The 26,543-nt window shown below is 49.5% G+C and overlaps 2 protein-coding genes across 2 annotated transcripts; both read left to right on the forward strand.

The window, feature by feature from the left end:
- Nucleotides 1-3,572: 3,572 nt before the first annotated feature.
- Nucleotides 3,573-15,250, forward strand: LOC306956542 (keratin, type II cytoskeletal 8-like; the record flags this gene model as incomplete). Its single annotated transcript, XM_079547823.1, has 10 exons — nt 3,573-3,828; nt 10,446-10,960; nt 11,568-11,779; nt 11,959-12,019; nt 12,231-12,326; nt 12,605-12,769; nt 13,152-13,277; nt 13,946-14,166; nt 14,688-14,716; nt 14,859-15,250. The coding sequence occupies 10 exons, from the start codon at nt 3,573-3,575 to the stop codon at nt 15,248-15,250; spliced, it is 2,073 nt and encodes a 690-aa protein (XP_079403949.1).
- A 5,361-nt stretch (nt 15,251-20,611) lies between these two features.
- Nucleotides 20,612-26,242, forward strand: LOC306956472 (keratin, type II cytoskeletal 4-like; the record flags this gene model as incomplete). The annotated part of the gene is made up of 9 exons (XM_079547745.1): nt 20,612-21,070; nt 22,139-22,353; nt 22,643-22,703; nt 23,337-23,432; nt 24,005-24,169; nt 24,245-24,370; nt 24,712-24,932; nt 25,253-25,281; nt 25,764-26,242. The coding sequence occupies 9 exons, from the start codon at nt 20,612-20,614 to the stop codon at nt 26,240-26,242; spliced, it is 1,851 nt and encodes a 616-aa protein (XP_079403871.1).
- Between the last annotated feature and the right edge of the window lie 301 nt (nt 26,243-26,543).

The following is a 26,543-nucleotide window of genomic DNA, read 5'->3' on the forward strand; positions in this document are numbered from 1 at the left end:
GTCGAGCTCCGGCAGTGGCCGCAGCAGTCCTCACGGTGGAGGGCTGAGCTCCGGAGGGAGCAGTGGCTCTGGCAGGAGAGGGTCCATTTCAGGAGAAGGAGGGAGCTCAGGTCATGGGGGATCGAGCTATGGCAGTGGAAGTGGAGGCTCCATCTGTGGAGGAGGAGGCTCTGGCTCTGGGTCAGGTTCTGGAGGAAGCTTTGGCAGTGGTGGGTCCTCGTCTGGAGGTGGCCACAGCTCCGGAGGCTTTGGGTCGAGCTCTGGCAGCGGCTCTGGCAGGAGGGGGTCTATTTCTGGAGGAGGTGGAAGCTCAGGTCATGGTGGTTCCAGCTATGGCAGTGGAAGTGGAGGCTCTATCTGTAGAGGAGGAAGCTCTGGCTCTGGGTCAGGATCTGGGGGTGGCTTTGGCAGTGGTGGTTCGTCACCTGGAGGTGGCCACAGCTCTGGAGGCTTTGGGTCGAGCTCCGGCAGTGGCCGCAGCAGTCCTCACGGTGGAGGGCTGAGCTCTGGAGGGAGCAGTGGCTCCGGCAGGAGAGGGTCCATTTCAGGAGAAGGAGGGAGCTCAGGTCATGGGGGATCGAGCTATGGCAGTGGAAGTGGAGGCTCTATCTGTAGAGGAGGAAGCTCTGGCTCTGGGTCAGGATCTGGGGGTGGCTTTGGCAGTGGTGGTTCGTCACCTGGAGGTGGCCACAGCTCTGGAGGCTTTGGGTCGAGCTCCGGCAGTGGCCGCAGCAGTCCTCACGGTGGAGGGCTGAGCTCTGGAGGGAGCAGTGGCTCCGGCAGGAGAGGGTCCATTTCAGGAGAAGGAGGGAGCTCAGGTCATGGGGGATCGAGCTATGGCAGTGGAAGTGGAGGCTCCATCTGTGGAGGAGGAGGCTCTGGCTCTGGGTCAGGTTCTGGAGGAAGCTTTGGCAGTGGTGGGTCCTCGTCTGGAGGTGGCCACAGCTCCGGAGGCTTTGGGTCGAGCTCTGGCAGTGGCTCTGGCAGGAGGGGGTCTATTTCTGGAGGAGGTGGAAGCTCAGGTCATGGTGGTTCCAGCTATGGCAGTGGAAGTGGAGGCTCTATCTGTAGAGGAGGAAGCTCTGGCTCTGGGTCAGGATCTGGGGGTGGCTTTGGCAGTGGTGGTTCGTCACCTGGAGGTGGCCACAGCTCTGGAGGCTTTGGGTCGAGCTCCGGCAGTGGCCGCAGCAGTCCTCACGGTGGAGGGCTGAGCTCCGGAGGGAGCAGTGGCTCTGGCAGGAGAGGGTCCATTTCAGGAGAAGGAGGGAGCTCAGGTCATGGGGGATCGAGCTATGGCAGTGGAAGTGGAGGCTCCATCTGTGGAGGAGGAGGCTCTGGCTCTGGGTCAGGTTCTGGAGGAAGCTTTGGCAGTGGTGGGTCCTCGTCTGGAGGTGGCCACAGCTCCGGAGGCTTTGGGTCGAGCTCTGGCAGCGGCTCTGGCAGGAGGGGGTCTATTTCTGGAGGAGGTGGAAGCTCAGGTCATGGCGGTTCCAGCTATGGCAGTGGAAGTGGAGGCTCTATCTGTAGAGGAGGAAGCTCTGGCTCTGGGTCAGGATCTGGGGGTGGCTTTGGCAGTGGTGGTTCGTCACCTGGAGGTGGCCACAGCTCTGGAGGCTTTGGGTCGAGCTCCGGCAGTGGCCGCAGCAGTCCTCACGGTGGAGGGCTGAGCTCTGGAGGGAGCAGTGGCTCTGGCAGGAGAGGGTCCATTTCAGGAGAAGGTGGGAGCTCAGGTCATGGGGGATCGAGCTATGGCAGTGGAAGTGGAGGCTCCATCTGTGGAGGAGGAGGCTCTGGCTCTGGGTCAGGTTCTGGAGGAAGCTTTGGCAGTGGTGGGTCCTCGTCTGGAGGTGGCCACAGCTCCGGAGGCTTTGGGTCGAGCTCTGGCAGCGGCTCTGGCAGGAGGGGGTCTATTTCTGGAGGAGGTGGAAGCTCAGGTCATGGCGGTTCCAGCTATGGCAGTGGAAGTGGAGGCTCTATCTGTAGAGGAGGAAGCTCTGGCTCTGGGTCAGGATCTGGGGGTGGCTTTGGCAGTGGTGGTTCGTCACCTGGAGGTGGCCACAGCTCTGGAGGCTTTGGGTCGAGCTCCGGCAGTGGCCGCAGCAGTCCTCACGGTGGAGGGCTGAGCTCTGGAGGGAGCAGTGGCTCCGGCAGGAGAGGGTCCATTTCAGGAGAAGGAGGGAGCTCAGGTCATGGGGGATCGAGCTATGGCAGTGGAAGTGGAGGCTCCATCTGTGGAGGAGGAGGCTCTGGCTCTGGGTCAGGTTCTGGAGGAAGCTTTGGCAGTGGTGGGTCCTCGTCTGGAGGTGGCCACAGCTCCGGAGGCTTTGGGTCGAGCTCTGGCAGTGGCTCTGGCAGGAGGGGGTCTATTTCTGGAGGAGGTGGAAGCTCAGGTCATGGCGGTTCCAGCTATGGCAGTGGAAGTGGAGGCTCTATCTGTAGAGGAGGAAGCTCTGGCTCTGGGTCAGGATCTGGGGGTGGCTTTGGCAGTGGTGGTTCGTCACCTGGAGGTGGCCACAGCTCTGGAGGCTTTGGGTCGAGCTCCGGCAGTGGCCGCAGCAGTCCTCACGGTGGAGGGCTGAGCTCTGGAGGGAGCAGTGGCTCTGGCAGGAGAGGGTCCATTTCAGGAGAAGGAGGGAGCTCAGGTCATGGGGGATCGAGCTATGGCAGTGGAAGTGGAGGCTCCATCTGTGGAGGAGGAGGCTCTGGCTCTGGGTCAGGTTCTGGAGGAAGCTTTGGCAGTGGTGGGTCCTCGTCTGGAGGTGGCCACAGCTCCGGAGGCTTTGGGTCGAGCTCTGGCAGTGGCTCTGGCAGGAGGGGGTCTATTTCTGGAGGAGGTGGAAGCTCAGGTCATGGCGGTTCCAGCTATGGCAGTGGAAGTGGAGGCTCTATCTGTAGAGGAGGAAGCTCTGGCTCTGGGTCAGGATCTGGGGGTGGCTTTGGCAGTGGTGGTTCGTCACCTGGAGGTGGCCACAGCTCTGGAGGCTTTGGGTCGAGCTCCGGCAGTGGCCGCAGCAGTCCTCACGGTGGAGGGCTGAGCTCTGGAGGGAGCAGTGGCTCCGGCAGGAGAGGGTCCATTTCAGGAGAAGGAGGGAGCTCAGGTCATGGGGGATCGAGCTATGGCAGTGGAAGTGGAGGCTCCATCTGTGGAGGAGGAGGCTCTGGCTCTGGGTCAGGTTCTGGAGGAAGCTTTGGCAGTGGTGGGTCCTCGTCTGGAGGTGGCCACAGCTCCGGAGGCTTTGGGTCGAGCTCTGGCAGCGGCTCTGGCAGGAGGGGGTCTATTTCTGGAGGAGGTGGAAGCTCAGGTCATGGCGGTTCCAGCTATGGCAGTGGAAGTGGAGGCTCTATCTGTAGAGGAGGAAGCTCTGGCTCTGGGTCAGGATCTGGGGGTGGCTTTGGCAGTGGTGGTTCGTCACCTGGAGGTGGCCACAGCTCTGGAGGCTTTGGGTCGAGCTCCGGCAGTGGCCGCAGCAGTCCTCACGGTGGAGGGCTGAGCTCTGGAGGGAGCAGTGGCTCTGGCAGGAGAGGGTCCATTTCAGGAGAAGGAGGGAGCTCAGGTCATGGGGGATCGAGCTATGGCAGTGGAAGTGGAGGCTCCATCTGTGGAGGAGGAGGCTCTGGCTCTGGGTCAGGTTCTGGAGGAAGCTTTGGCAGTGGTGGGTCCTCGTCTGGAGGTGGCCACAGCTCCGGAGGCTTTGGGTCGAGCTCTGGCAGCGGCTCTGGCAGGAGGGGGTCTATTTCTGGAGGAGGTGGAAGCTCAGGTCATGGCGGTTCCAGCTATGGCAGTGGAAGTGGAGGCTCTATCTGTAGAGGAGGAAGCTCTGGCTCTGGGTCAGGATCTGGGGGTGGCTTTGGAAGTGGTGGGTCGGTATCCCATGATGCTGGATCTTTCAGTGGAGGATCATGTATTTCTCCTGTTGGTCACAGCTCTGGTTGTTTGGGTTCAAGTTCTATTGGTGAAGGTTATGGCTATGGTGGTTCCTGCTCTGGGGATATCTGTAGTTCTGGCACTGAGGGATGTGGCGTTGAAAGCGGGCATTTTTCTGGAGGGGATGTATCTTACCAGGGTGGTGGTGAGTGTGGCGGATTTGAATATTATGGTCCTAGGGTTGAAACTCAAGAATGCAGCTCTGAGGTTGAGCCATCTTGTCCTAGATGTGCGTACTCGTCTGGCTCGGTTTTTGGCTCAGAGACTTCTGAGTTTTCTGGTGATCCTTACCACAAGTAATTTTTTCTGCTGGAATGGGAGAAAGGCTTTCCCCTTGCTTTCAATGCAAGTATGGCTTTTCTGTCCATCACTGGGTCACCTGTGACACTGACCATTTTTCTCCATATACAGCCACGTGCTGAATTCTCCAATCTGCTGCACCTCTCTCTTGTGACTGTGTTTTGATGATTTGTCTTGTTTCCTTAGTCTTTTTCTGTAATGGCCTGAGCACTTCAGCTCATTCTGTCTGGTGTTTTTTCTTTGCCAACTAAAAGCTTGACACCCTGTCCTGTGTCTGTGTGTCTATTTGTGAGTGCAGTTCTGACATCTATGAGACTTTCGAACCAACTGAATGAAATACAAAAAACATTTTATGGAGACCTGATCCAAAGTCAGGGCAAATTTATTAGAAACAGGATGACTTTTGGTTGGTGGTGTGTAAGCTGATCATCTGCTGTGAAGAAGGGTTTCAGGGCACATGTTCCATTGGCCAAATCCACAACCAGGACACGTGGATCCATCTCAGTTCATGGAAGCTCTCTATGAGGTTGGGTTTGGAAGGCATCTCTGGGCCCATCTAGTCCAACCCCTCTTCTCAAACAGGGCCACTCAGGTCACGGACCATGGGCCCAAGACAATATCCATGGTTTTTGGTTATTTTTGAGCAACCTTTTCCAGTCTTCGTACTTACAATTAAATATTTCCTACTATTTAGCTGGAAGCTCTTGTCTTGCAGTTTATGCTCATTTCCTCTTCTCCTGGCAATGGGCACCACTGCAAGGAGACCTGGCTCTGTCCTATTTGCATCTTCTGATGATGGACAGAGCAGCTGAGGTTACCAGGAAGGTTTGTTCAAAAAGCTCAATGCAACGGTGTCATCTTAATTTAGCAACACTTAGATAACTGGAGTATCATAACCCACACCAGGAATATCTCTTGTCTATTCCCATTCAGAGAGAAAGTAGGAACCTCTAAACTGTTTTCCCAGGAAATCAGATTGTGAATAGCAGTGGGAAGGGCAGCCAGTGGCAGCTCTTTTCTGGGGTGTGAGGTGTTCCCTAGGCAGGAAATCCACTGTGGAGATCCATCTACAAATGTCCATCAAATCATGAAAGCTAGTAGAGAAGATTCACAGACACAAAAGGCTAAATCGAACCTTAATGGTGTGGTCTGGAAGCAGCTTGAAATGCCCTTCAAACAGGGAGGGCTAGGAAAATTTCAGGCAAAACTGAGTTATCACTGCTCTCACCCAACGCAGAAAGCCCCACACGTGTGGAAACTGCCAGCTGTTGTGGGGCTGTGCTGGAGGTTGTATTATCAAACCCTGATAAGATAAACTCAAGTTTTCATCCACACTGGCTCACACCCCACAGGTTCAGTGTGTGGGTGGTGTGAGTGCACCTCAGCTTGCACAATGCCCTACAGAGCTGTGCTCAGATAGCTGGGACACTTTGCTCGCCTTGTTAATGGCTGCTGCAATGCCAGGCACTGAAACAGCTCAATTCTTCAGGACCCAAGGGGCAAGTTGCATCATTTTTACCTAACAGAGGAGATAAGACAATGCTCCTCTCCCACAGCAAAAACTGAAGGCCCCTTCTATTTTAAGTGCACCTTACAAAGTGTTGCTGGGCTTTTGTTTCACACTTAAATTATGTAGACAGGATGCCTGGAGCTTTTCATCTCTAATCCGTGCCATCAGAAGAAATAAAGAATTAATACGAACACTGTGGTCAGGTCTGTGGGTTTCTTTTCTTTTCTGATGCATTTTGTAGAGTGAAAGGGAGAAAAGGAAGAAGGTAGAGTCGATGGAGAGAAACAAGCATTTCTGGAGGCAGTTCAAAAGGTCTAATTTGTGCATCCACCTTAGTGCAGGATGAATCACTGCTGGAGATCAGACAAACCATCTGCTTCAGTTGACTTTGCAGGAGCCTGGGAGACCAATGTGGAAGAGAGATTGCTAACCTGACCTTATACGAGGGCTGGATCAGCATTTCCACCACGTTGCTTTAAGTACTGTTTACACACTGGTAGTACATAGCCTTGAGTGCTGGGCTAATTTTGTGAAGGAATGGTTTGGAAAGGTACATCAAAACCTGTTCTGCTTGTCAGCTGAGCTATAATGATATCTCCAGTTTCTGGAGATGAGTGTTTTGGCAACTCTTTCTACACCAAATTACCTGTGTGTAAAGGAGTAAAAAATCTGACCTAGAATTTAACATATCTAATAATATAATATTAAAAAAAAAAAAAAATTGCAGAGAGTAGAGACCAGTGCCTACCTCTGCCCTCCTTCAGAGGGGGCTGTAGGGTCATGAGAAGCTGTAGGGTCATGAGGGATTGTTGGGCCATGAGGGGTTGTAGAGCCTGAGGATCTGTAGGACTATGAGAATCTGCAGGCCATGAAGAGCTGTAGGAGCATGAGGGGCTGTAGGGCCATGAGGGGTTATAGGGCCATTTCTGCTCTCAGATGCCATCAGATGGCTAAGGTTGCACCCAGAGACATTTTGAATTTTGAAGGCTGAGTCAAAATCATGAGAACAAGGGCAGAAATTGAGACCTTCAGATCAACATGTTAAAGACTTGAGGTGGGTAGAAGCAGTCAGCTGTGAACATGGCTGGCATGTAACACTGCAGGAAGGACACATGAACAGCCTGGGCCTCAGCACGGTGTGAGCATCCAGAAACTCTGACAGTAGGAGCAAAGCTTCAGGTAGGAGGGGAGGACACCGAGACGGTGAAGATGACAGTAGGTCAGTGGTGGTAACTCTGCATTTAGAAAACATCCCAGGCTCACAGCCAACATCAGGGTACAAATCTGTAAGGAATTTCACCTTCTTGCAAGACTGGGGACCTTGTCCTCACGCCATCCTTCCTCCCAGACGTTGCCCTCTGCAGGAGGGAGCCAGCCCTTGCTAGCTGTATCCTTGCAGAGTGTTGGAGGAGTTGTGAACAGGATCATGTCACCACCAAGAACTTAACCAGGAACCTTTCTGGGCAGGGCTGCTGAAGATGCAATAGATGCCACCACCTAGTGGGAGAAAGAAGTTGTGCTACAGAGCTGGTTATGGAGCTCTCTCCCAACCTGACTGATAGAGTTTGAAGCTTGTGCCCAGTTTGCCAGAACAAAAAGTTCCCTCCTGATTTACTTTGTCAGAAAGCCGTGAAATTAGTCACAGCAACATCAGAATTGTGGGGCTTCTATATTTACTGCTGGGCCTCTTTCCAAAATTCCTGGTGATTAGAAGAAAATTAGCGAGCTGTGATCACCTTAATAGCCATTCCCCTTTCTGCTAGGTGCTCGCAAACACGTACAACTCCTATCACCTGCAAGAGAGCTGCAGTAGCTGGGATTGCTGTGACAATGACATGGAGTCCCATCAGCAGGACGCAAGAGAAGAGTTGTTGAATGCTAAACCTAGGTCATCTCCCTGAGCCAATGACACACACAAATTCTAGCTCCTGCAGCAAGTTGGGTGGGACGAGGTGAAGCTGGGAGAGGAGGGCAGAGCTGACTGTACGTCCCATTAAAGCACTGCTGAGCAGCAGGAAACAACCAAAAGGCTCATGTGGCACTGCTGCCTTCTGGGGACTCACAGTCATGGGGGGACATCAGGACTTGGAGTCAGAGGTGAGGCTGCTCCAGACAGATGAACCTTTTGCTGTGTCTAGGGGAGCAAAAACCAGAGTTCAGGAGTTTTACTCATCAAAGTGTGTCTAGGGAGAGAAAACTATTGAAAGCAGGAGCTATAACCCCGTGGGCTCTGCACCAACAAGGGAATAAAAGCTTGGAGCTAACCCTGAGAGGTGCAAACACTCATTGCCAGGTGGAGCACCATGAGATCTCTGCTCCTAAGGTGCAGCAGAGTCACCAAGCATCACAACAGCCCGTCTCCAGGCCACAGGATGCAGCAAGGAGTTCTGTGGGAGACCAAGGAGAGACAGCCTGGAAGCACAAGATGAGCATGGAGTTGGAGCAGCTCCAGGCCAAGTCCTCCTCCTGGGCTCTGATCCTGCTCTTCCAGCTGGGACTGCCATGGACTCTGCCAGTATTTAAGCAGGCAAGTGAGACACCCAGGGCTTCAATCATTCCTGCTCTTCTGTGCGTAGGTGTAATTGATAGTGCTGTCAAGAACCTGCAATTAAGCTGGTTGCCTTTCCAGCTACTGCATACCATCAATTATCTCTCTTGCTGGGCTAAGGGCAAACTGTTCCAGTGAAGAACATTTGCAAATAATGAGGTACAAGAAAACCTTTGACATCAGCCGCTCCTCAGACAGAATACCAGCAAGGTTTCTGGTAACCAGTTTTGCTTTTCGTCAGTCTTCTTGTGAAAGGTGGCAAGAAAGCCTTCCAATGAAACCAGGAAATGAACAACAACAACAAAAAATCTCCTTGCTAAAGCCAGGAAAGAAATAAACAAATGAAATCCTTCCTTCCTTCCTCCCTTCCTCCCTTCCTCCCTTCCTCCCTTCCTCCCTTCCTCCCTTCCTCCCTTCCTCCCTTCCTCCCTTCCTCCCTTCCTCCCTTCCTCCCTTCCTCCCTTCCTCCCTTCCTCCCTTCCTCCCTTCCTCCCTTCCTCCCTTCCTCCCTTCCTCCCTTCCTCCCTTCCTCCCTTCCTTCCTTCCTTCTTTTTTTTACAGAAATTGAAACATTTGGCTGCTTCATTGCCAAAAATATTGATCAAGTTTTGAGCCTATTGAGAAGTTACACCTTAAGATGGCATAATAGAAGTGGAAAACCTCTTTTTCCAAACCCTCTGAAATGAAACCCTTTGCCTTTCTGTTTTGAAAGAGGCTTTAGAAAGATGCCACCAGGACAGAGATGTAATCTTGGCTCCACCCTGAGGCATTGTGAGGATCTCAGCAAAGGTATTAAAATTATCAGCCTTTTCTTCCCCATCTGCCAAGCAACCCTAATAAATCATTTTTATTTGCCTTGAGGTATCCTGAGTTTTAATTACAAGCTCAAATATAAAGGATAGTGACAGGGAATAGCCATAGAGCAGCTGTATTAATAAGGTGCGTGGTTTTGAATGGTTGCTGCTCCATTTGCTGCCTTCCCACCAAGGCCAAGCCTACCACTGCTCCCAATTAAATGGTTAGCAAGCATCCAGCTAACAGCTTTGTGGCTAAGCCTCCTGCTTTCTAGAGTATTTATTATCTTCAAGAAATTTTTTTTTTGTGTGTGTGTTGATGTATTCTATACAATCAGGGTTAAAAACTTAGTGAGAAGATACAGCTGCACTTATCTGTACTTCTAAAAGTTGGGCATCTAAGCCTGACCTCGTCATTTTAGGCTTTCATTGCAGTCAGTGAAGAAGAGAAAGGCTCTCTGGAGGGCTATCTCAGCGCAGCTTAGCATCGAAAGTTAGAGGAGGTGACTCATGCTCAACCAGTGATGTTCTTTAACAAGGGATGGTGCATACAGGGCTATGTAAAAAGAATTATACACACTCCTGTGTGAGGAAATCTGTGTCCCAGTCCACCCCATGTCCCAGCTTCAAGGTGTTGTGCCTGGTGGACACGTCCTGTCTTTGCTACTCTGTGAAAGACTTGGAATTATAGGATCTTAGAATTATTGGGGCTGGAGAAGACCTCTAAGATCAGCAAGTCTAAGCACCAGCCCATCCCCACCATGCCCACTCACAGGATCATTCAAGTTGGAAAAGACCTGCAAGATCATCCAGTCCAGTGGTTGACTCAACCCACCATGCCTGCTGAGCCAGGTCCCTCAGTGCCACCAAGAGTCTCTATGGTTCTTGAACACCTCCAGCAATGGTGACACCCCCAATGGTGACCTTCCTGGGCAGTCTGTGCCAATGCCTGACCACTCTTTCTGAGAATAAATTTCCCTAATAACCTGCCCAAGACTCAGAGAATCCTAAGGGAGTGGCTACAAAAGGAGCAGATAATGCAAAACTCAGTTTTAATTTGCTGTCCAACAGAAAATTGCCCTACAAACTTTCCTTCACAGGGTGGGAGATTCTCTCAAGGGTGATTAATGGAAGGAAGGAAGACAAGCTGAGAAAAAGAAGAATCCTTGCAAAACTCAGCCCACGGTGTCCTCAAGGCTGGGAAGGCAAGCAAAGCAATTTACAAACAGCAAAATTCCATAGGATTTCACAAATGTTCAGTATTAGGCATTGTTTTGCATGTTTAAACCTATGAATTGCTGCCAGGTGAGGCAAACCTCGCAAAAACCCCAAATTATTTATCTGCCTTAACCAAGCCCTGCTCCTGAGATGTGTATAAAGGTGGTGCTCAGGGGTGGCAGAGCAGAGGGGCCCTTTTGGAGCTGCCTGCTCCACTCTCTTCCTGCAGCCCTGTGTCCTTCATCCTCTCTTGGGTCACATCAACCAGCATGAGCCAGCAGCTTGCAGCTGGAAGGGCTCTTCATGGAAGGAAGTTCTCAGCATCTTCTGCTGGTGGTGGCATGAGCTGCTGCCGGAGCAGTGCCTTCCCCTCCACTGCTCCGTTTGGAAGAGGTTATGGAACCTGGAGCAGCCAAAGCCTGCAAAACGTGGATGGGTGTAAATGGATTTCTTCTGGTGCTCGTGCCAGTGGTGAGGGCGGGAAGCATGGGAGAATGCTGGGCTTCCATGGCTGTGGAAGGGAAGGCATTCGTGCAGTGCGTGTCAATGAGAACCTGCTGCGGCCGCTTGATGTGAAGATCGACCCCGAAATCCAGCGCATCCGAAGGCAGGAGAGAGAGCAAATGAGGAGCCTCAATAACCAGTTTGCCTGTTTGATTGACAAGGTGAGAGATGGGGAAAGATTAAAAGAGTGATGAGGTTTAAGTATAGAGGAAAGCTATTCGTGCTTGGGTCTTTCATTCCTTTCCTTCTCCTGTCCCATTCTTTGTATCACAAGCTGTTTTAATACATATGGCTCCATTGCCATGAGCTGTAAGTGCAGATCTAGCTGATAATGTAATTTTAATCTGATTACTATTATGCTTTGACAAGCTGCCATTAATGGCAGAAGGGAGCTGTTCCTCTAAGGGATGTGCCTGAACTCCTGCACTGCTGCCCTCTCTCTGTGCAGGTAGACCTTGTAAGCTGCATTGCCTCCTACCCACAAATGATGGTTTCCTTTATCAGCCTGCTGATCTGCTTAAAGAGCCCACGGTTCCTTAGCAGCCACAGAGGCTGTGGGGCTTTCTTGGAGAATGGCAGAGCAGCACGCCCAGCTTGCTTTAGCATTCTTGGGTGGCAAAGCCTCCAATGCTCCCCTTTTGTCCTTTTGTTGCCTTCAAACCATAATTTGTCCCTGGAGCATGAACTCAGGAGAGAATGTGTGTTCCCTCACATTTATCTGGTCCCCATATGATATGTCTTCACACTTGCTTTGCATTCTGAACTCAGGTGCAGCATCTGGAGCAGCAGAACAGGCTGCTGGCCACCAAATGGGCCCTCCTCCAAAAGCACCTCCTGCCATCCCAGAAGAATTTTAAGCACGTCTTCAACACTTTCATCTGCAGCCTTCAGAGGAGGCTGGACTCACTGCTGCACGAGCAGGAGCAGATGGAGCTGGAGCTGAACAACACTGAGAAGCTCATTGAAGAGGCCAAATGCAAGTGAGTTCCCAGGACAGAGAGCTGAAACAGCTTCTCCAGCTGGACTTCCTTTTGTCAGTACCAACAAACTTCTGTCTGATAAAGGCTGAGATCCCAAAGCACCCCAAACTCCCCCAGTACGCAGACAAGGCTGCAGCCTCAGGGTGACCCAGCAACTGGTCCCATCTCTTCCCCAACAGATATGAGCAGGAGGTGAACAGATGCACAGCTGCTGAGACTGAGCTTGTGCTGCTGAAGAAGGTAAGGAATTCGGGTGGGCAGAAAGGATGGGTTGAGGTATCCAAGGAGTTTCCTCAGACCTGGTGCTTGCAAGACATGGGTCAGGTTTTGAGAATGCTGAAAGTCATTGGAGAAGTGTGGATTCAGAAAAAATTCCCCATTACATCACCTAAACAAAATCTCTTAGGCTAAAAAGTTAATGAAGTTACCCTCAATGCTGGAACTCTTTTAGGATGTGGACTGTGTCTACCTCACCAAAGCAGAGCTGGAAGCGAAGCTGGAAACCCTCAAGCAGCAGACAGAGCTCCTGAAGTGTGTGTCTGCTCAGGTATGGATGCTCCTCTCCCATTCTTGCAGATGTTCCTATAAACCTCTCCTTGTCTACCCTGATGTAGGCCTGATTAAACCAACCCAGCAGACTCCCTCTGAGAGGCAATGGGAACAAGGAAGCCTTTGAGACCTTAAAAGAACTCCTTCTAGCTGCATGCATGACCAAATCAAGTCACAGCTCATGGGCTCTGGCTCCAGACAAACTCTCAGCGATGGTGACTCTTTCACTGGAATGTGAGATAAGAAATGCTGACAGCTTCTTCTTATGGCTCCTAGGGAACTGCTGAGCTGGAGAAAAGTCTCTGTGACACCTCTGTTGTGGTGAAAATGGACAACAGCCAAAGCCTGGGCACAGAGGGCATCCTCAGGGGCATTGAGCTGTGGTATGAAGATGCAGCACAGAAAAGCAAGGCGGAATTGGAAGCACTGTACAGAGCTAGGGTAAGTTGTAACAACCAGGAACACATTGTTAGCTCTGTAGGTGCCAAATGTAGTAGCTCAGAGGCAATGACTTCATTCATTGTGTCTTGAGTATGTGACTTCCAGACTTAGCTTTCCATTCTTCTAAACCTGACGGAATCTCCAAGTCAGGAGATCATCCCCAAAATGCACACAGTGCAATAGGACAGCACTGAGCCGTGCAGGGAATGGGGAGGTGGTGGGTGAGCTGAGCTCTGAGGGCTGCAGGAGGAGTGCTCTGTTTGCTGCTGACAGCCTCAGGAGCTCTATGCACGAGAACTTTCCTCAAGTTTGGAAACAGAGGAAAGGCTCCTATGTTGTAAACACCACCAGTGCTTTCTGCCAGCTCTGTCTTTTCTGCCAGTACCAAGAGCTCGAGGAGGCAAAGAGGAAGCAATGCAGTGAACTGAAGTCCCACCAGCAAGAGATTGAGGAGCTGAGTTTTGTGATGCAGAGATGGCAGAGGGACCTTGAAAATGTGAAGGACCAGGTACAATGGGCTGCATTTACCCTTGAAAATGTACCTTCTTTTATCCTAAGTGTGGGATCCCAAGTCTTGTTTTCTGCATCTCTTACGTTTCTTCTGTTTTCATGCAAGAGCATGGTCCCATTGCCATACGGAACTTAGCACTGCCAAGCAGGGAAGAAGGGTTATCTGCTGGCCTATTCTCTGTTGGATTGATTGCAAAAAATCATGGAGCCATATTAGATGTTTGGAATTGCTACAGCACTCAAACAATTGCTTCAGTGAGAATTCCAGCGGGAGACAATGCTTCTGACACAGGTTCAAAGCATCCAATAGGTTGGGTAGAATTATGAGTCACCAGTAATTCAGCAAACATAGTAACCTGTGCAATTTTCAGACCATCTGATTCATTAAATATTTTATAACGGGAAGTAATGGAAAACCTTAATTATTAGTTCCAATTAGAACAAAGTGTTAGTATCCTCGAAGCAAAGCTTAGCACAGTAAGGAGACATGGCTCAGCCTTTCTTTAGTATTTCAGAATTGATACTTGATTTTGGAAGCGTTTGGCTTTCGGAAAAACGACACCAATAATTCCCAGATTACAAATAATTTCGGACTCCTGAAAGAGGAGAGAATTTAGGTTTTGCAGATGATTATGGAAAATAAGGATTCATTTATTGCCCACACAGGTGTCAACTCTGCAGACATCTGTTAGTGACACTGAGCAGCGTGGGGACCGTGCTCTGAAGGATGCGCAGGAGAAGCACAATGAGCTGCAGAATGCCCTCCAGAAGGCCAAGGATGAGCTGGCTTGCATGCTGCAGAATTACCAAGAGCTGCTGAATGTCAAGCTGGCCCTGGACATTGAGATTGCCACCTATAAGACTTTGTTGGAGGGTGAAGAGAGCAGGTGGGTTCCTTTATAATGTGTGAGCAGTCTTCAGCCCCCAGGGCTCTAAGCATAGACAAGAAGGTTGGAAAACACTAGAGATGCAAGTTATGTGATGGATAATCTTCTGATAATGTTTGGTGGTAGGCTAAGGAAACTGGCATTGTTCAGTCTGGAAAAGAGGAGGATCAGAGGAGACTTTATTGCTCCCTTCAGCTCCCTGAAAGGAGGTTGTGGTGGGGTGGGGGTTGCTCCCTTCTCTCAGGTAGCAGTGGTAGGATGAGAGATAGGCCTCAAACTGTACCAGGGGAGAGTCAGGTTGGCTGTTAGGAATAATTTCTCCTCTGAAAGAGTGGTTATGCACCAGCACAGGCTGCTCAGGGCGGTGGTGTGGTCACTGTACTGGAGTGGTTCAAGAACCATGGAGATGTGGCACTGAGGGAAGTGGTCAGTGGGCATGGTGGGATGGGTTGGGGGTGGACTGGATGGTCTTAGAGGTCTTTTCCAACCTTTAATGGTTCTATGATTTTCTTGCCCTTCAGGTTGCGCACTGGGTGCCCTGTGAGAATGTGTAAGTAAGCTCCAGGTTTTCCATTTTCCTTACAACACTGCAAAAGCCAGGGGGTGATTTGCAGGGACATAAAGCAGGATTTGCATTATTCACATGGAAATAAGTCCCACTCAGTGGTTCACTTTGTGTTTCCCCATGGCAGTGATCACAACACCTTGCAACACCTCCTCTGGCTGCAGCACCGGCCTGGGACATGGACCTCGTGCAGCCAGCAGAAGACGTGGGTCCTCCCCTGGTGCCAGCAGAGCATCCCAACCTGGGGATGATGGTGTCTATCACAAAGGGTCCACCAGCGCTGCAGGCAAGAAATGTCTCCCCAGTGCTCCCAGATGCGGCTGCTTCCCAAGGGGCCACCAACGGAGCTGTGGAGGTGGGGCCCACGCTGGCCAGAGCTCAGCCCATGTGAGCACTGCTGAGCTCTGCTGTGGGACTGCAGGGAGCTCAGAGAGCTCAGCTCAGCCATCAGCACCGTGCTGGATAGGAGCGAGGATCTCAGCTGGGACGCCGTGCTCCAGGGGCACCACCCGTGTCTGAGCTCCAGATCTGAGAGGATGCAAGATCCAAAGTAGAGAATGAAAGCTCTGTTCCACCTCAGTTCCGCCTTGCGTGAGGGGAACAGACATCAGGAAATCACATCAGAGCAGCCCCACCAGGATCACATCAAAAAAGGAATGCTTAGAACATGCTGCTTCTCTAAAAGCACTTATATTATCACTCAATCTCAGCTTCCCACCAGCCTTTTCTTTTTTCCCAATTAAAGCTTTGCTTTCTATGAAATGAGTTATGACATTTAAAGCAAAAGCCTTTCCCTAGAGTGCTTCAGCAAGAGAGGAGGGGCCAGACTCCTGTGTGCTCTTTGTGCACTGTCTTGGAGCATCTTTGTCATCCTCATGCAGGCAGGAAAGTCATAAAAGAAAACTCAATTAAAAAAAAAAAAAAAAAAAAAGGCATTTCACCTTCTGTAGCCAGCAAAAACTAATTATATTTCTTGTAGTTCTGTTAGCTTCCTTCTTTATGTCCTGACAGGCAGTCTGCACTTTGACATGTGCATACATTTCTGCACCCCAGCTTGTGTCTTGATGACTTGAGCTCTGCAATTTTTGCTCTTGTTCCAATAAAGTGCATGGAGAATGAATGTGTTGCCACTTCATTTGTTGTGTTTAACAAAGATACAGAAATTCCTTCATCGGAAGAGGCAGATCTGCTGTTGAGAAGCCTCAACAGCTAAATGGGCTGCACAGAGACTGTCATGTCAGTGTGGCAGATCCACATTTTGCTAACTGTAAACTATTGAAGCCATTTAAGGCCAGCTTTTTTATGCCAATTTTGCACCAAATTTGGATCCTACCCAATTCCACTCAATGAGAGTTTTAAGATTCATGGAGAAGTCATCTCAGCTGCTTTGCATTTTTATAGCACATGTAATACCAAGGAGTGATGAAAAAACAAATCAAATCTTCTGCAATGGGGACATTATTGGAAAAACACCAGGAATGTGTTTGGTTGATGTTTTCAGCTTCATTTTGGAAATTCAGTGATGGCCAGTTTTAAAAGGGTTTTAAAACAGATCAGAGGATGAAATTTTGCTGTGTTTGCCTGAACAGACTGAAAAGAAGCCAACAAATTAATGTGTTAAACCAACTACTGAGGACTGAATTGTTTTGTGATTAAAGCAATTAAAGCGAGCTGGCAGAGCAAAGAAACGAACCATACAGGCACAAGTCGGACAGAGAGGTGTTTTACAAAATCCAGAGGGAGGTCCTTTTCTATCTGAAGCAATTGTTGGGACTTGGGACTTTCTCTCCCTCTACCATTCCTCTTTCCCAATCAAATAGGAGCAGAAAATCAGGACCACAGAACAGTCACAGTCGTTAGTGAATAAAACCATGGGAAAGATTTGACAAGAAAGGAACAATTGAGCACCATAAGCATGCTTTAAAAGGGGGTTAAGTGTCTCATAAAGGCTATAGTGTTCTCACTGAAAACAGATGATTCTGTCACAAGAGAAGTCAGGGAGATGAGGTAGAATTAATATTCTCCAAACTCCCTCCCCCAGCCATGCTTCATGAACCAGCACTCTTCAGAAATTCAGCAGAAATGGATCACAAAGCTCTGCAGACCCAACCAGACAAGGGCTGGGGCACTGGAGCCTTCACATTACAAAGGGAAGAACCTGTCCCCTTGTTACGCTTCCCAGGAGGACCTGCCCCATCTTCCACAGGCAATTCCTTCCTCCTGTAGTGCTCATGGAACCTCATCTCCCCAAGAAAACAGCTTTGAGGGAAGCACTCTGCATTTATAGAGATGTTGCTGTTGCCCAGTGACAGTTGCAATGTTTTCTTTTCCTTTTCTCATCCTACAGGCAGTTGGATGCTGTCCCATTCAAAGGCCTGGATTCCCATACACCACACCTTTATTTCTGCTGTGCAGGGGGAAGGCATCAGCGTGAAAAAGATCAAAACAACCCTTTGCTTTGTCGCAGGCCTTGGCTTTACAGGCGCTAATCACAGCACGGAGATAGGACATATGCATCCACGGGGAACGGAGCAAATCCAGAAGAGCGTGTGATGTTGTGTGCTCTCATTAAGACTTCAAAGGTGATGAAGAAATGTGGCACCCAAAGGGTGGGACTCATCTCGCCCAGCTGTGCCCATCCAGCAGCTGGGCGCCGGGGCTCTTGTCTGGTTGTCTAGACTGCCTCTGGTCGTCAGTAAGGAGCGAGGCAAGTGCCTCCAGAGGCTGATTCCTCCCACCTGTCTTCGCTGCCTATTTTAGGTAGTGATGAGTCACCGTCTGGAGATGCCTATCTCCTTCCATCAGCCGTAGAGGGAGTCTCAAAGAGGAAATTAGAATACATGGCGAGTTTGATGGCTCAAGCTGGGAGGGAGGTGAATCCAGGCCCAGTGTTTGATGCGTTTTTTGAGGAGCGTGCTTTGAAAATCCCAGCCTTGACTTCTAAACATAGCGCAGATGTAGGGTATGAAAGGAAGAAGCACATTACCACACAGAATTCTTTTGGCTTTAGGATACATGAGAACAGGGATGCACCAATCAAATCAAGTCTTGAACATCTCATGAATGTCACAGACAAGAGATTACATAATCCTTGGAGTTGTGTGTGTGTGTAAAAATGCATTCTGCGACCCAATCTTATGTCTATCAAATGCTGTTAGCACAGGTAGGTTATTGCCATTGTCTTGTCTGAATGCAATGAGTTCTTCATGGCTATCTGTAATTACAGAGATGGAGCACAGCTCTTTGAGACTATCGCATAAAATGCATTTTAAGAGCTAGTTCAGATTCACCTCCAGAGGCAACAAACAAATTAGTGAACTTCATATGTTCTCATAATGAATTCCATTCTCAGCAGCACATACAGAACGCTGACAAAGGGAGAGATTGCAAGTCGTTAAAATGATTCATTCAACCCATCAAAATATTTTCCTTCTTTCCTTTCTTTGTCCTTCTTTTCTATGAGATGAAAGTAGGATGGATCCCTCTTTTTTTTTTTTTTAGTCAAAAAATGTCTTTTTTTTTGCTTCAAATTGCTCTCCCATCTCCCATGTTTGTACTCACAACAAATTGGTGACTCCTGAGGCCTGGTGTCGCAACAGAAGAAACACTCTGTGTCCTTTGGAAAGACATGAATGACATTGAGTGAACCTTCCACAGAGCTGCCTGATAACTGAGATCATGAGCAGGAGGTTGGCCAAGAGAAGTGTCACCCAACACTGGACAACCCATGCCCAAAATCTCGCACCTCTCATGGAGCTCTGGTGAGACATTTTGAAAGTGGAGCTAATTCAGTGCAGTTAGTTGGCAGACGTTTAATTGCAGTCTATGATGCGTTCCAGGCGTCTCCCACACAGCCTGCAAGTATAATGGGGTGCAGGAAGGAGGACACAGCTCTCAGTCCGACTTCTGATTTGGGATTCAGTCTTCCTATGTAGAGCGCGCATTAGTTCCAGCTGAGTGAAAGAGCTGGAACAATTGCCTTTTGTACTGCTCTTTGGATTCAAATATGCATTTTGCTTTTGATAAACCTTTGTTCAGAACTTAAAAGATCTGAGAAGTTGCAAGCTTTAGCTTTAAGCCTCTAATATTTGCCAGCAGAATGTTTTAACTGATACTGCCAGTTGCGCAGGCAACACAACATGAACTGTGAGCCTAAGATATTATAAACAAAAAAGTCATGCTATAAATATGTTGAATTATTCCACCTGTATAGGGCAAGAGTATCAGTTTACGCAACTAATTTATACCACCAGCCCCTCAGACTCATGCAAGTTGCAATTACACCTTCAATTAATAGCCTGGTGAATCTCGGTGCTGCAGTCACGTCCTATGGTTCGCTAAGGTTCAAGGTGTGCGTCCCTTTCAGAGAGCTTGATATAAGAAGGTTTTATGTTATAAGGAGGTTTAGCCTTCGTTTTGTGACTTGCAATGGAAATGTCTTCAGCGGGACTAAAGAGGATGCAGGAACGTACTACTGGCTGTCTCCAGATACCATCATTGATACAGAGAGAGCATGAAGATTTCTCCAAGCATATTTCCCTTTTGGAAGGGCTGAAGGCAATTGGTTGAGTGTGTGGTAATGTGTCTTTCTATCCCGAAATCTTTACTCTCAAAGAGCTGAAAAAGCCCTATTGTTTTGACTTTGCAATTGTCATTTAGAAAGGCCCAGGGAGGGTTGGCTCAGCCTCACCTCCTTGGGCTGGTGATTAGGAGCAAGAGATTTGTCTTGCCAACGTGAGTCAAAGCCATCCCAGGTGTTCAGTTTAATCTACTCATTAAGACTTCCTCTGTTGATGAAGAAGACCAATGCCTGTGGGTGTGAATCACCTCAGCTCCCTGGACACTGAGCCAGGGGCTGTTGTCTCTCCCTAATGCATTTCCATTGGGTCAAGGACGTGCCTGGCAATGTCACCCAACTTTCAGCACTCACTTCTGGAATACTCCCCAGGCTGGAAGGTGCAGCTCTTCCCTTTTTGTTAGTTGTAGAGACCACCAGACAATGAAACAAAAGGTCTCGCGTTCAGACGGGAAGAAGCTCCAAAACAGCAATAGATGAAGATTTAACAATGTCACATGGACCCCAGGTTAAGAATTTGCAACATCGTTCGGGTGAGTTCATCACTGAAATGCCACAGAATGTAAATCCAGTGGGCAGACTGGAAGATGCCTCAATTCCTGGGGGAACCTGCCCTGTTTTGGTGGGGTTTCATGGTGGTAGGAGAAGATCAGTGAAATGCTGTAAGAGAATGCTTTTGCAGGGCACTTTGAATCCTTACATATGAATGCAGACCCATAACTCAGTAGATCTACCTGTGGTACAGGCAGGGAAACAACGCATACATCACAACATGACTGCCAGTGTTTTTCCATGGTTGATTTTGGTAACTTTTCCGTGTCCAAAACAAACCTGGTGAGGAAAAAAAGGAGAGATTGTGAAATTAACCACACAAAGTGCAAGCCTGCAAAATATGCCATCATTCACAGAAACCCATGAGACACAAAACCCCAAACGACACACAGCAAACAAATCACAAAGAGTTTCTTCAGAAAAAACGTTCACTAAACTATAATTAGCCTAAGTTAGGGGAGCACTTCAAACCGTAATATATTCTAAGCCAACTTGCAAACAGAGCACTTTTAGATTCCTTTTTATTTCCTCAGTAGTTGGTATTTGCTGGGCTGCTTTGCATTTTGAGGAGCATTTATTGCTGCCAGGCAAACCAAACCCTTAAGCGCTTTAAATTAACGTCCTGATCCTATCAAGGACCAGCTTCCCAAACGTATATAAGGAGTGGCATCGCGGTGTCACCCCAGCGGGATCTCTGTTCCTCTCCTGCAGAAGAGCTTCCCCTCGACTCCCGTGATCCGCCCTCACCCACGATGAGCAGACAGGCACCGACGGTGAGGTCCATGCTGGGACGGCGAGGCTTCAGCTCAGCGTCGGAGATCTGTGGTCGGAGCTATGCTGCTGCATGCCAGCCTGCCCGGTGCGCGGCCGGAGCCTACAGCAGCCGCAGCGTCTGCAACCTGGGTGGGAGCAGAAGAATTTCCTATGTGAATGGGGTCTGTGGCAATGGGTGTTTTGGAGATTTCGGCTTCGGAGGGGTTGTTGGTTACGGTAACGCCGGAGGAAGGGTCGGCCTTTGCGGTCCCAGGGGATTCAGCATCGTGAGGGGTTACCCCGATCGCAAGGGGGAAGGAATCCAGGGCATCTGCATCGATGAGAGGCTCCTGAAGCCCCTCTGTGTTGGGGTTGACCCTCTGGAACATGAAATACGCTGTCAGGAGAAGGAACAGATCAAGACACTCAACACACAGTTTGCCTGCTTCATTGACAAGGTGAGTGCAAACTGCTCCTTGCTTGCAGCTGGTGGTGGAAAAAGTAAAAATAAACCCTCCCCAGATGTCCAGTGCTGCTCAGGCCATCCGTTGCTGAGCTGGGTACGTGCAAGGGCCCACATTCTTCAAAATGAGGTCTTCAGTGTAGGAGATTGTCTCAGTGTGGGCACATAGGATTTGATGGGGACTGTTCTGGCCGTGGCAGCATTGGACCTTCTTGCTGTTGTCTCCTGTCTGGGTGGCCCCAGATCAAAGCTGAATTCTTGTTTCAGCCTTTTTCTAGCACAGCCAGAATCACAAAATCAAAAGAACCATAGAATTATAGAATCACAGAATCATGGAATTATAGAATTATAGAATCACAGAATCATGGATCCATAGAATCATGGAATCATGGAATCACAGAATCGTGGAATCATGGAATTTTGGAATCACAAAATCACAGAGTTATGCAATCATGGGATTATTGAATCATGGGATCATAGAGTCATGGAATCATGGAATCATAGAATCATAGCAATACAAAATCAGGGAATCAGAGAACAGCTAAAGTTGGAATGGTCATTATTGGTCACCCAGGTCCAACAGCTCCACTTCAGATGGGCTCATCTTTCTGTCCTGTGTTAGAGTCCTTTTTCCCTTTGCCATTAAATGTAGTGACTGTTCCAAAAACATTCCTGAAGACAGAGAAAGTTGTTCCTGATTCAAGCATTTAAATGTTAGGTGTCTAATTCTGAGCTGTTACATTAGGATCCCTTTGTAGAGAAAAGAGACAAGCAGGTCCCTCCAGTTGGGCGCTCCATTGGAGTCCATCAGAGCTTCTGGAAGAGCTCATTTGCAACCACTGGGGATGAGTGGAGTTAGTACAGGCCTGTGTGCATTTAATATTTCTAAATGCCAGCAGATAATTTCACATTCCTCGTGGCATATCACCCCTCACTTTCCTAAAATCCCGTTCTTATGCCTGTAGGACTCTTGCTGCTTTCAAAGTGAGAGCAGACAGTTAAATCAGGTGCAGAATTATTGCATCCACCTTTCTTTGAAGAATCACTCCTTTTTGGCCTGCAGGTCCGGTTCCTGGAGCAGCAGAACAAGGTGCTGGAGACCAAGTGGGGCCTCCTGCAGCAGTATGTCCTGCCAAAGAAAGGGAAGAACCTGGAGCTCTACTTTGAGAACTACATCTGCGACCTGCGGAAGCGCCTGGACTGCTTGCTGTGTGAGAAGCAGAAGCTGGGCAATGAGGAGTGTGCCACAAGCCAGCTGGTGGAGGAGTTCAAGTGCAAGTAAGGACCTTTGGGTCTCTTTTGAGACTTCTCTTTAGTTTGTCTCAGACACACGGTGTGTCCCCTTTGGGGATGTCCCATTCTTCTGTCTCACTCGCAGACTCTTTGCATTGTTAATGCTGGTATTGGTGAAGAAGCTTGTGATCTTTGTATGGTCTAATGTTGGCTTGCACACAGTGCCCGCAGTGTCTGATGGCAGTCTGAGCAAGGAGAGGCTGCTCTTCGTCGTGGTGGTTGTGTGTTTGGTAGTGTTGCTCAGCTCAGCCCTTTTCTTCTCCTTTCCCAACAGATATGAGGAGGAAATCAACAGGCGTACGACTGTAGAGAATGAGTTTGTGGCACTCAAAAAGGTGAGAAGCTCAAAGTAAATGGGTTGTTAGACCTTTCATGGGTTTATCTGGTATGAAACATGGCTGCAATCGAGCATGGTGAGCAAACACTTGGCAGAAGTATTACAGTGAGCAGAAAGAGGGAGGCCTGTGAAGAAGCACAGCCAGAAAAAGAGGCAAATGGGAGGAGAAAGTGAAAATACTCACAGCCCACATGATCAGTGCTGCAGCAATAGCTTTGTTGGACCAAACACACCCTTAGATTGCGTGTTTCGTGGTGCATTCATGGAATGGGGACAGAGTGCGAGGCCACAGAATGGTGTATGAGACAGGTTATTTCCTGACAGTCTCTTCATATCCTTTATATTTGCACATCAGAAAAGGAGAAATCATTTGAACAATATTAAAAAATCATTTTAAAGTCCTCATTAGTCCATTCTGAGTTTGTAGCTAAGTCCAAATAAATAAACTAATCCCTGTCAGTCACGTTGGAGTGGCTTTGTTTTCCTTGAGGAGACAGTGGGGCACCTGACTCATCCCTTTACACCTTTCTGCTCCTGGAACTCTGTTGGAACATGTCTCTGCTCCTCTGGGGCCACCTCTGCCTTCCCTATGTTTCTCCAAAGTGTTCACAGCACATCTCCTCTCTTTCAGGATGCAGACTGCATATTTTTGAACAAGGAAGAGCTGGAGGTGAAGGTGGACCTGCTTAGAAGGCAGCTGGAGCTGCTCAAGTGTGTGTTTGAAGAGGTGAGTTCCTCGGCTCTGTCCCAGCACTGGGTGCTGCCTCATTCTTGGGTGCTCCAGTACCCAGTCCCTCTTGGATCTGTCTCATCCCAATCCCTGAACACTTGAAAGCATGGAACTACAAGGCTGATGTTGTTGGTTGATATTAGCATGATTATGTTGGGAATTGGGTGGTTCCCCCTCTCTTAATGCATCTCTGGGTATGAATTGGCTGTGTCCTAACTCTACCCCTGAGAACAGAGGTGAACCTGTCTCGTTACTCCAGATTGCAGTTGTCTGATTAGAGCTCCCAGCTTAATCCTGTCATTAACATCAGCAAAGCAGCTGAAGATGACAGGATACCAAGGGTTAAGTCACTTGCATACCTTGCCCTTGATGTGGACAGAATTGCTGCAGGTCAGCAGCTGGCACGCGGCAACTCATCCAGCAGGGAGGATTTTCTGCTGAGCCAACCTGAGGGAGAGCTCTCGACTTGCACCCATCAGCCGAGTAGAGTGGCTCTTTGTTCCAGCCCTCCCTTTGCTACAAAGCCTGAGAATTCCTTGCAGCTGACCAAGGCATTCCCCAATGTTTAGGAACGGGCTCAAGTTGATCGCCAGCTGTGCGACACTTCGGTCATCGTGAAAATGGACAACAACCGGGACCTGGACATGGAGAGCATCATCAAGAACGTTGAGTGCTGGTACCAAGAAATTGCTCAGAAGAGCAAAGAAGAAGTGGATGCCTTCTACCAAACCAGGGTGAGTACGAAGCAACCTATTCCAGCTCATGGGCTGCAGGTCAGATGTGGCAACTGTCTTGTTTCTGTCTTCCAGTTTCAGGAGCTTCAGGATAAAAGGGGCAAGTACTGTGATGATCTGCAGAGCAACAAGTGTGAGATTTCAGAGCTGACCCGGATGATACAGAAATTGCAGTGTGAACTGGAGAATGTGAAGAAGCAGGTAGGTGGGACCCAGAGGCCACGTGTGTCTGGAGGACAGCTCAGGCATGGGGGAAGGTGATGCACTGGCCTTCAGTAGATGTATGACCCAAATCCAGCCTACCGTGGTGACCAGCAGTGAATTCAAACAGATGAGAAAGCTGAGAGCCAAATATTCCTTTTATTTTAAAAGTTGTTGCTTTAGTCATGTATTGTACAAAGTGGTACAAAAGTGAATAGAGATAAGAAAGCACTCCAGGGAAGCTGGTATCTCTCCCTGTTTGCAATCAGAAGGGCTGCATGCAGAACAGCCAAGCACTAAGAAAGCAAAGACACCTGCACTGTTGTCCTCTCCCCTGACAGGTCTCCTGCCTGCAAACCTCCATCTGTGATGTTGAGCAGCGCGGGGACTGTGCCCTGAAGGACGCACGGGAGAAGCATGTTGAGCTGCAGAATGCCCTCCAGAAGGCCAAGGATGAGCTGGCTTGCATGCTGCGGGATTACCAGGAGCTGCTGAATGTCAAGCTGGCCCTGGACATTGAGATCGCCACCTATAAGACTTTGTTGGAGGGTGAAGAGAGCAGGTGGGTGGCAGAGGGTTTGTCTCTTTCTTCCTGAATATCAGAGCTAAGGCCGGAATGAGTCCAGCTCTTAAGTGAACTCTGCAGGTCTGGGATCCTCCCAGGCTCACAGAAGCGGGGTGGACAGATGGCTGAAGGCCATCCCATTCACTTTCTGCCAGCAACAGCAGTTACTGTCCTAGGAATAGTTAGATGTGTTGCAACACGGGATTAAGAGACAAGTGGGCTGGATGTGGCTGCAAGTGATGAGTGACATCAAATTTCTAGATACACATGCCACTAGTTACTGGAATAATACACACTTCTCTTCTTTCCCCTAACAGGATATGTGTGGGGAACCCGGTGAGCGTGTGTAAGTAACCTGAAGTTTTACAACCTGGAGGGATTCTCCTTGTAGGAAGGGCAGTTTATGGGGCAGAATTGCCTGTCCCAGCCCCCTCTGCCTTTGGCTCCCTGCCTCATTTCAGCCTAGGCCCAGAATGAGAAATGTTTGTCCCAGAAATCCCAAATGGCCCTGAATTTCAAGAAAACCATTAATTTGATGTAGGAGGGAAAGTCAAATTCACACCCCTTTTCTACATTTGGGGGCAACATTCTGTCCTGGCCACCAGAACATGCATTATGCATGGGAGAGAGCGTTGCACCAGTCTGAAGAGCAGCATGGGAAGTGGGAGGATATGGAGGGGATGCACTGGGGCATGAGGAGGAGATGGGAGGAGTAGTGTTGGACCAACACAGGGGGAATCAGGCTTGGTTGGTTCTGCCATTTGTGGAATGACATGCATGCAAGACTCCCCCAGCTCCACGTAATGCATCCCATGGGCTGTCTTGCAGCAGTGGTCAGCAGTGGCTACAACCTCCCTGATGACTGCGGGATGTTGGCTGCCAACGCAGCGGCGTGTGGCTACGGCTCCTTGGGGAGACGGTCCGGACGTCACAGCTCCCAGAATGGAGGATTCAGCTCTCGCAGCGCCGGGATCCACCCCAAGAGGGTCATCAGCTCGGTGGCTAAGCCATGTGTCCCAGAGGTGTTCTGCCAAGCCGGAGGAGTCAATTGTAAAACCGGGGGGTTCAGCTCCCGTAGTGGAGGGTACCCAGCCCGCACCGTCATCAGCACAGCCAGCGGGGGCTTGAATGCTAGGATGGGAGCTTGCCAACCTGGCGGTGTGGTCAGCTTTGGGAACCAAGGCTGTGTCATCCGGCAGCTGGCGGGCCCGCCGGTGGTGGTAGCCAACAGCCCTGAGGTTGTGGCATGCAACAACGGCGTGGTGGGGAATTTTGGGGTGGTCAGAGACCCTTGTGTGGTCCCATAGGGACAGCAGCCACAGAGGTGGCATAGCTAGGAGCAGCGGAGCAGCGGCGTGTAGACGCGCAGTTCCTACCACTGAGATGAGGCAGAAGGGTTTTTCTGCCCTCAAATAGCAACATTTGTCACCCAGTCCATTCCCAAAGTCATTAACATCACACACATGCTCTGAATAATGTTTTCAGAGTCTCCAACCTTACAGTCACATCTAGCAAGCTTCTCCAGCAGGTGCTCCACGTCATCTTACTTCTTTGAGTTTATACTGCTTAGTTGACTGCAGCTTTTAGGTTTTGTTTGTTCCATCGCAT

This window comes from Tetrao urogallus, assembly GCF_951394365.1.
Source record: "Tetrao urogallus genome assembly, chromosome: 31".
Lineage (NCBI taxonomy): Eukaryota > Metazoa > Chordata > Aves > Galliformes > Phasianidae > Tetrao > Tetrao urogallus.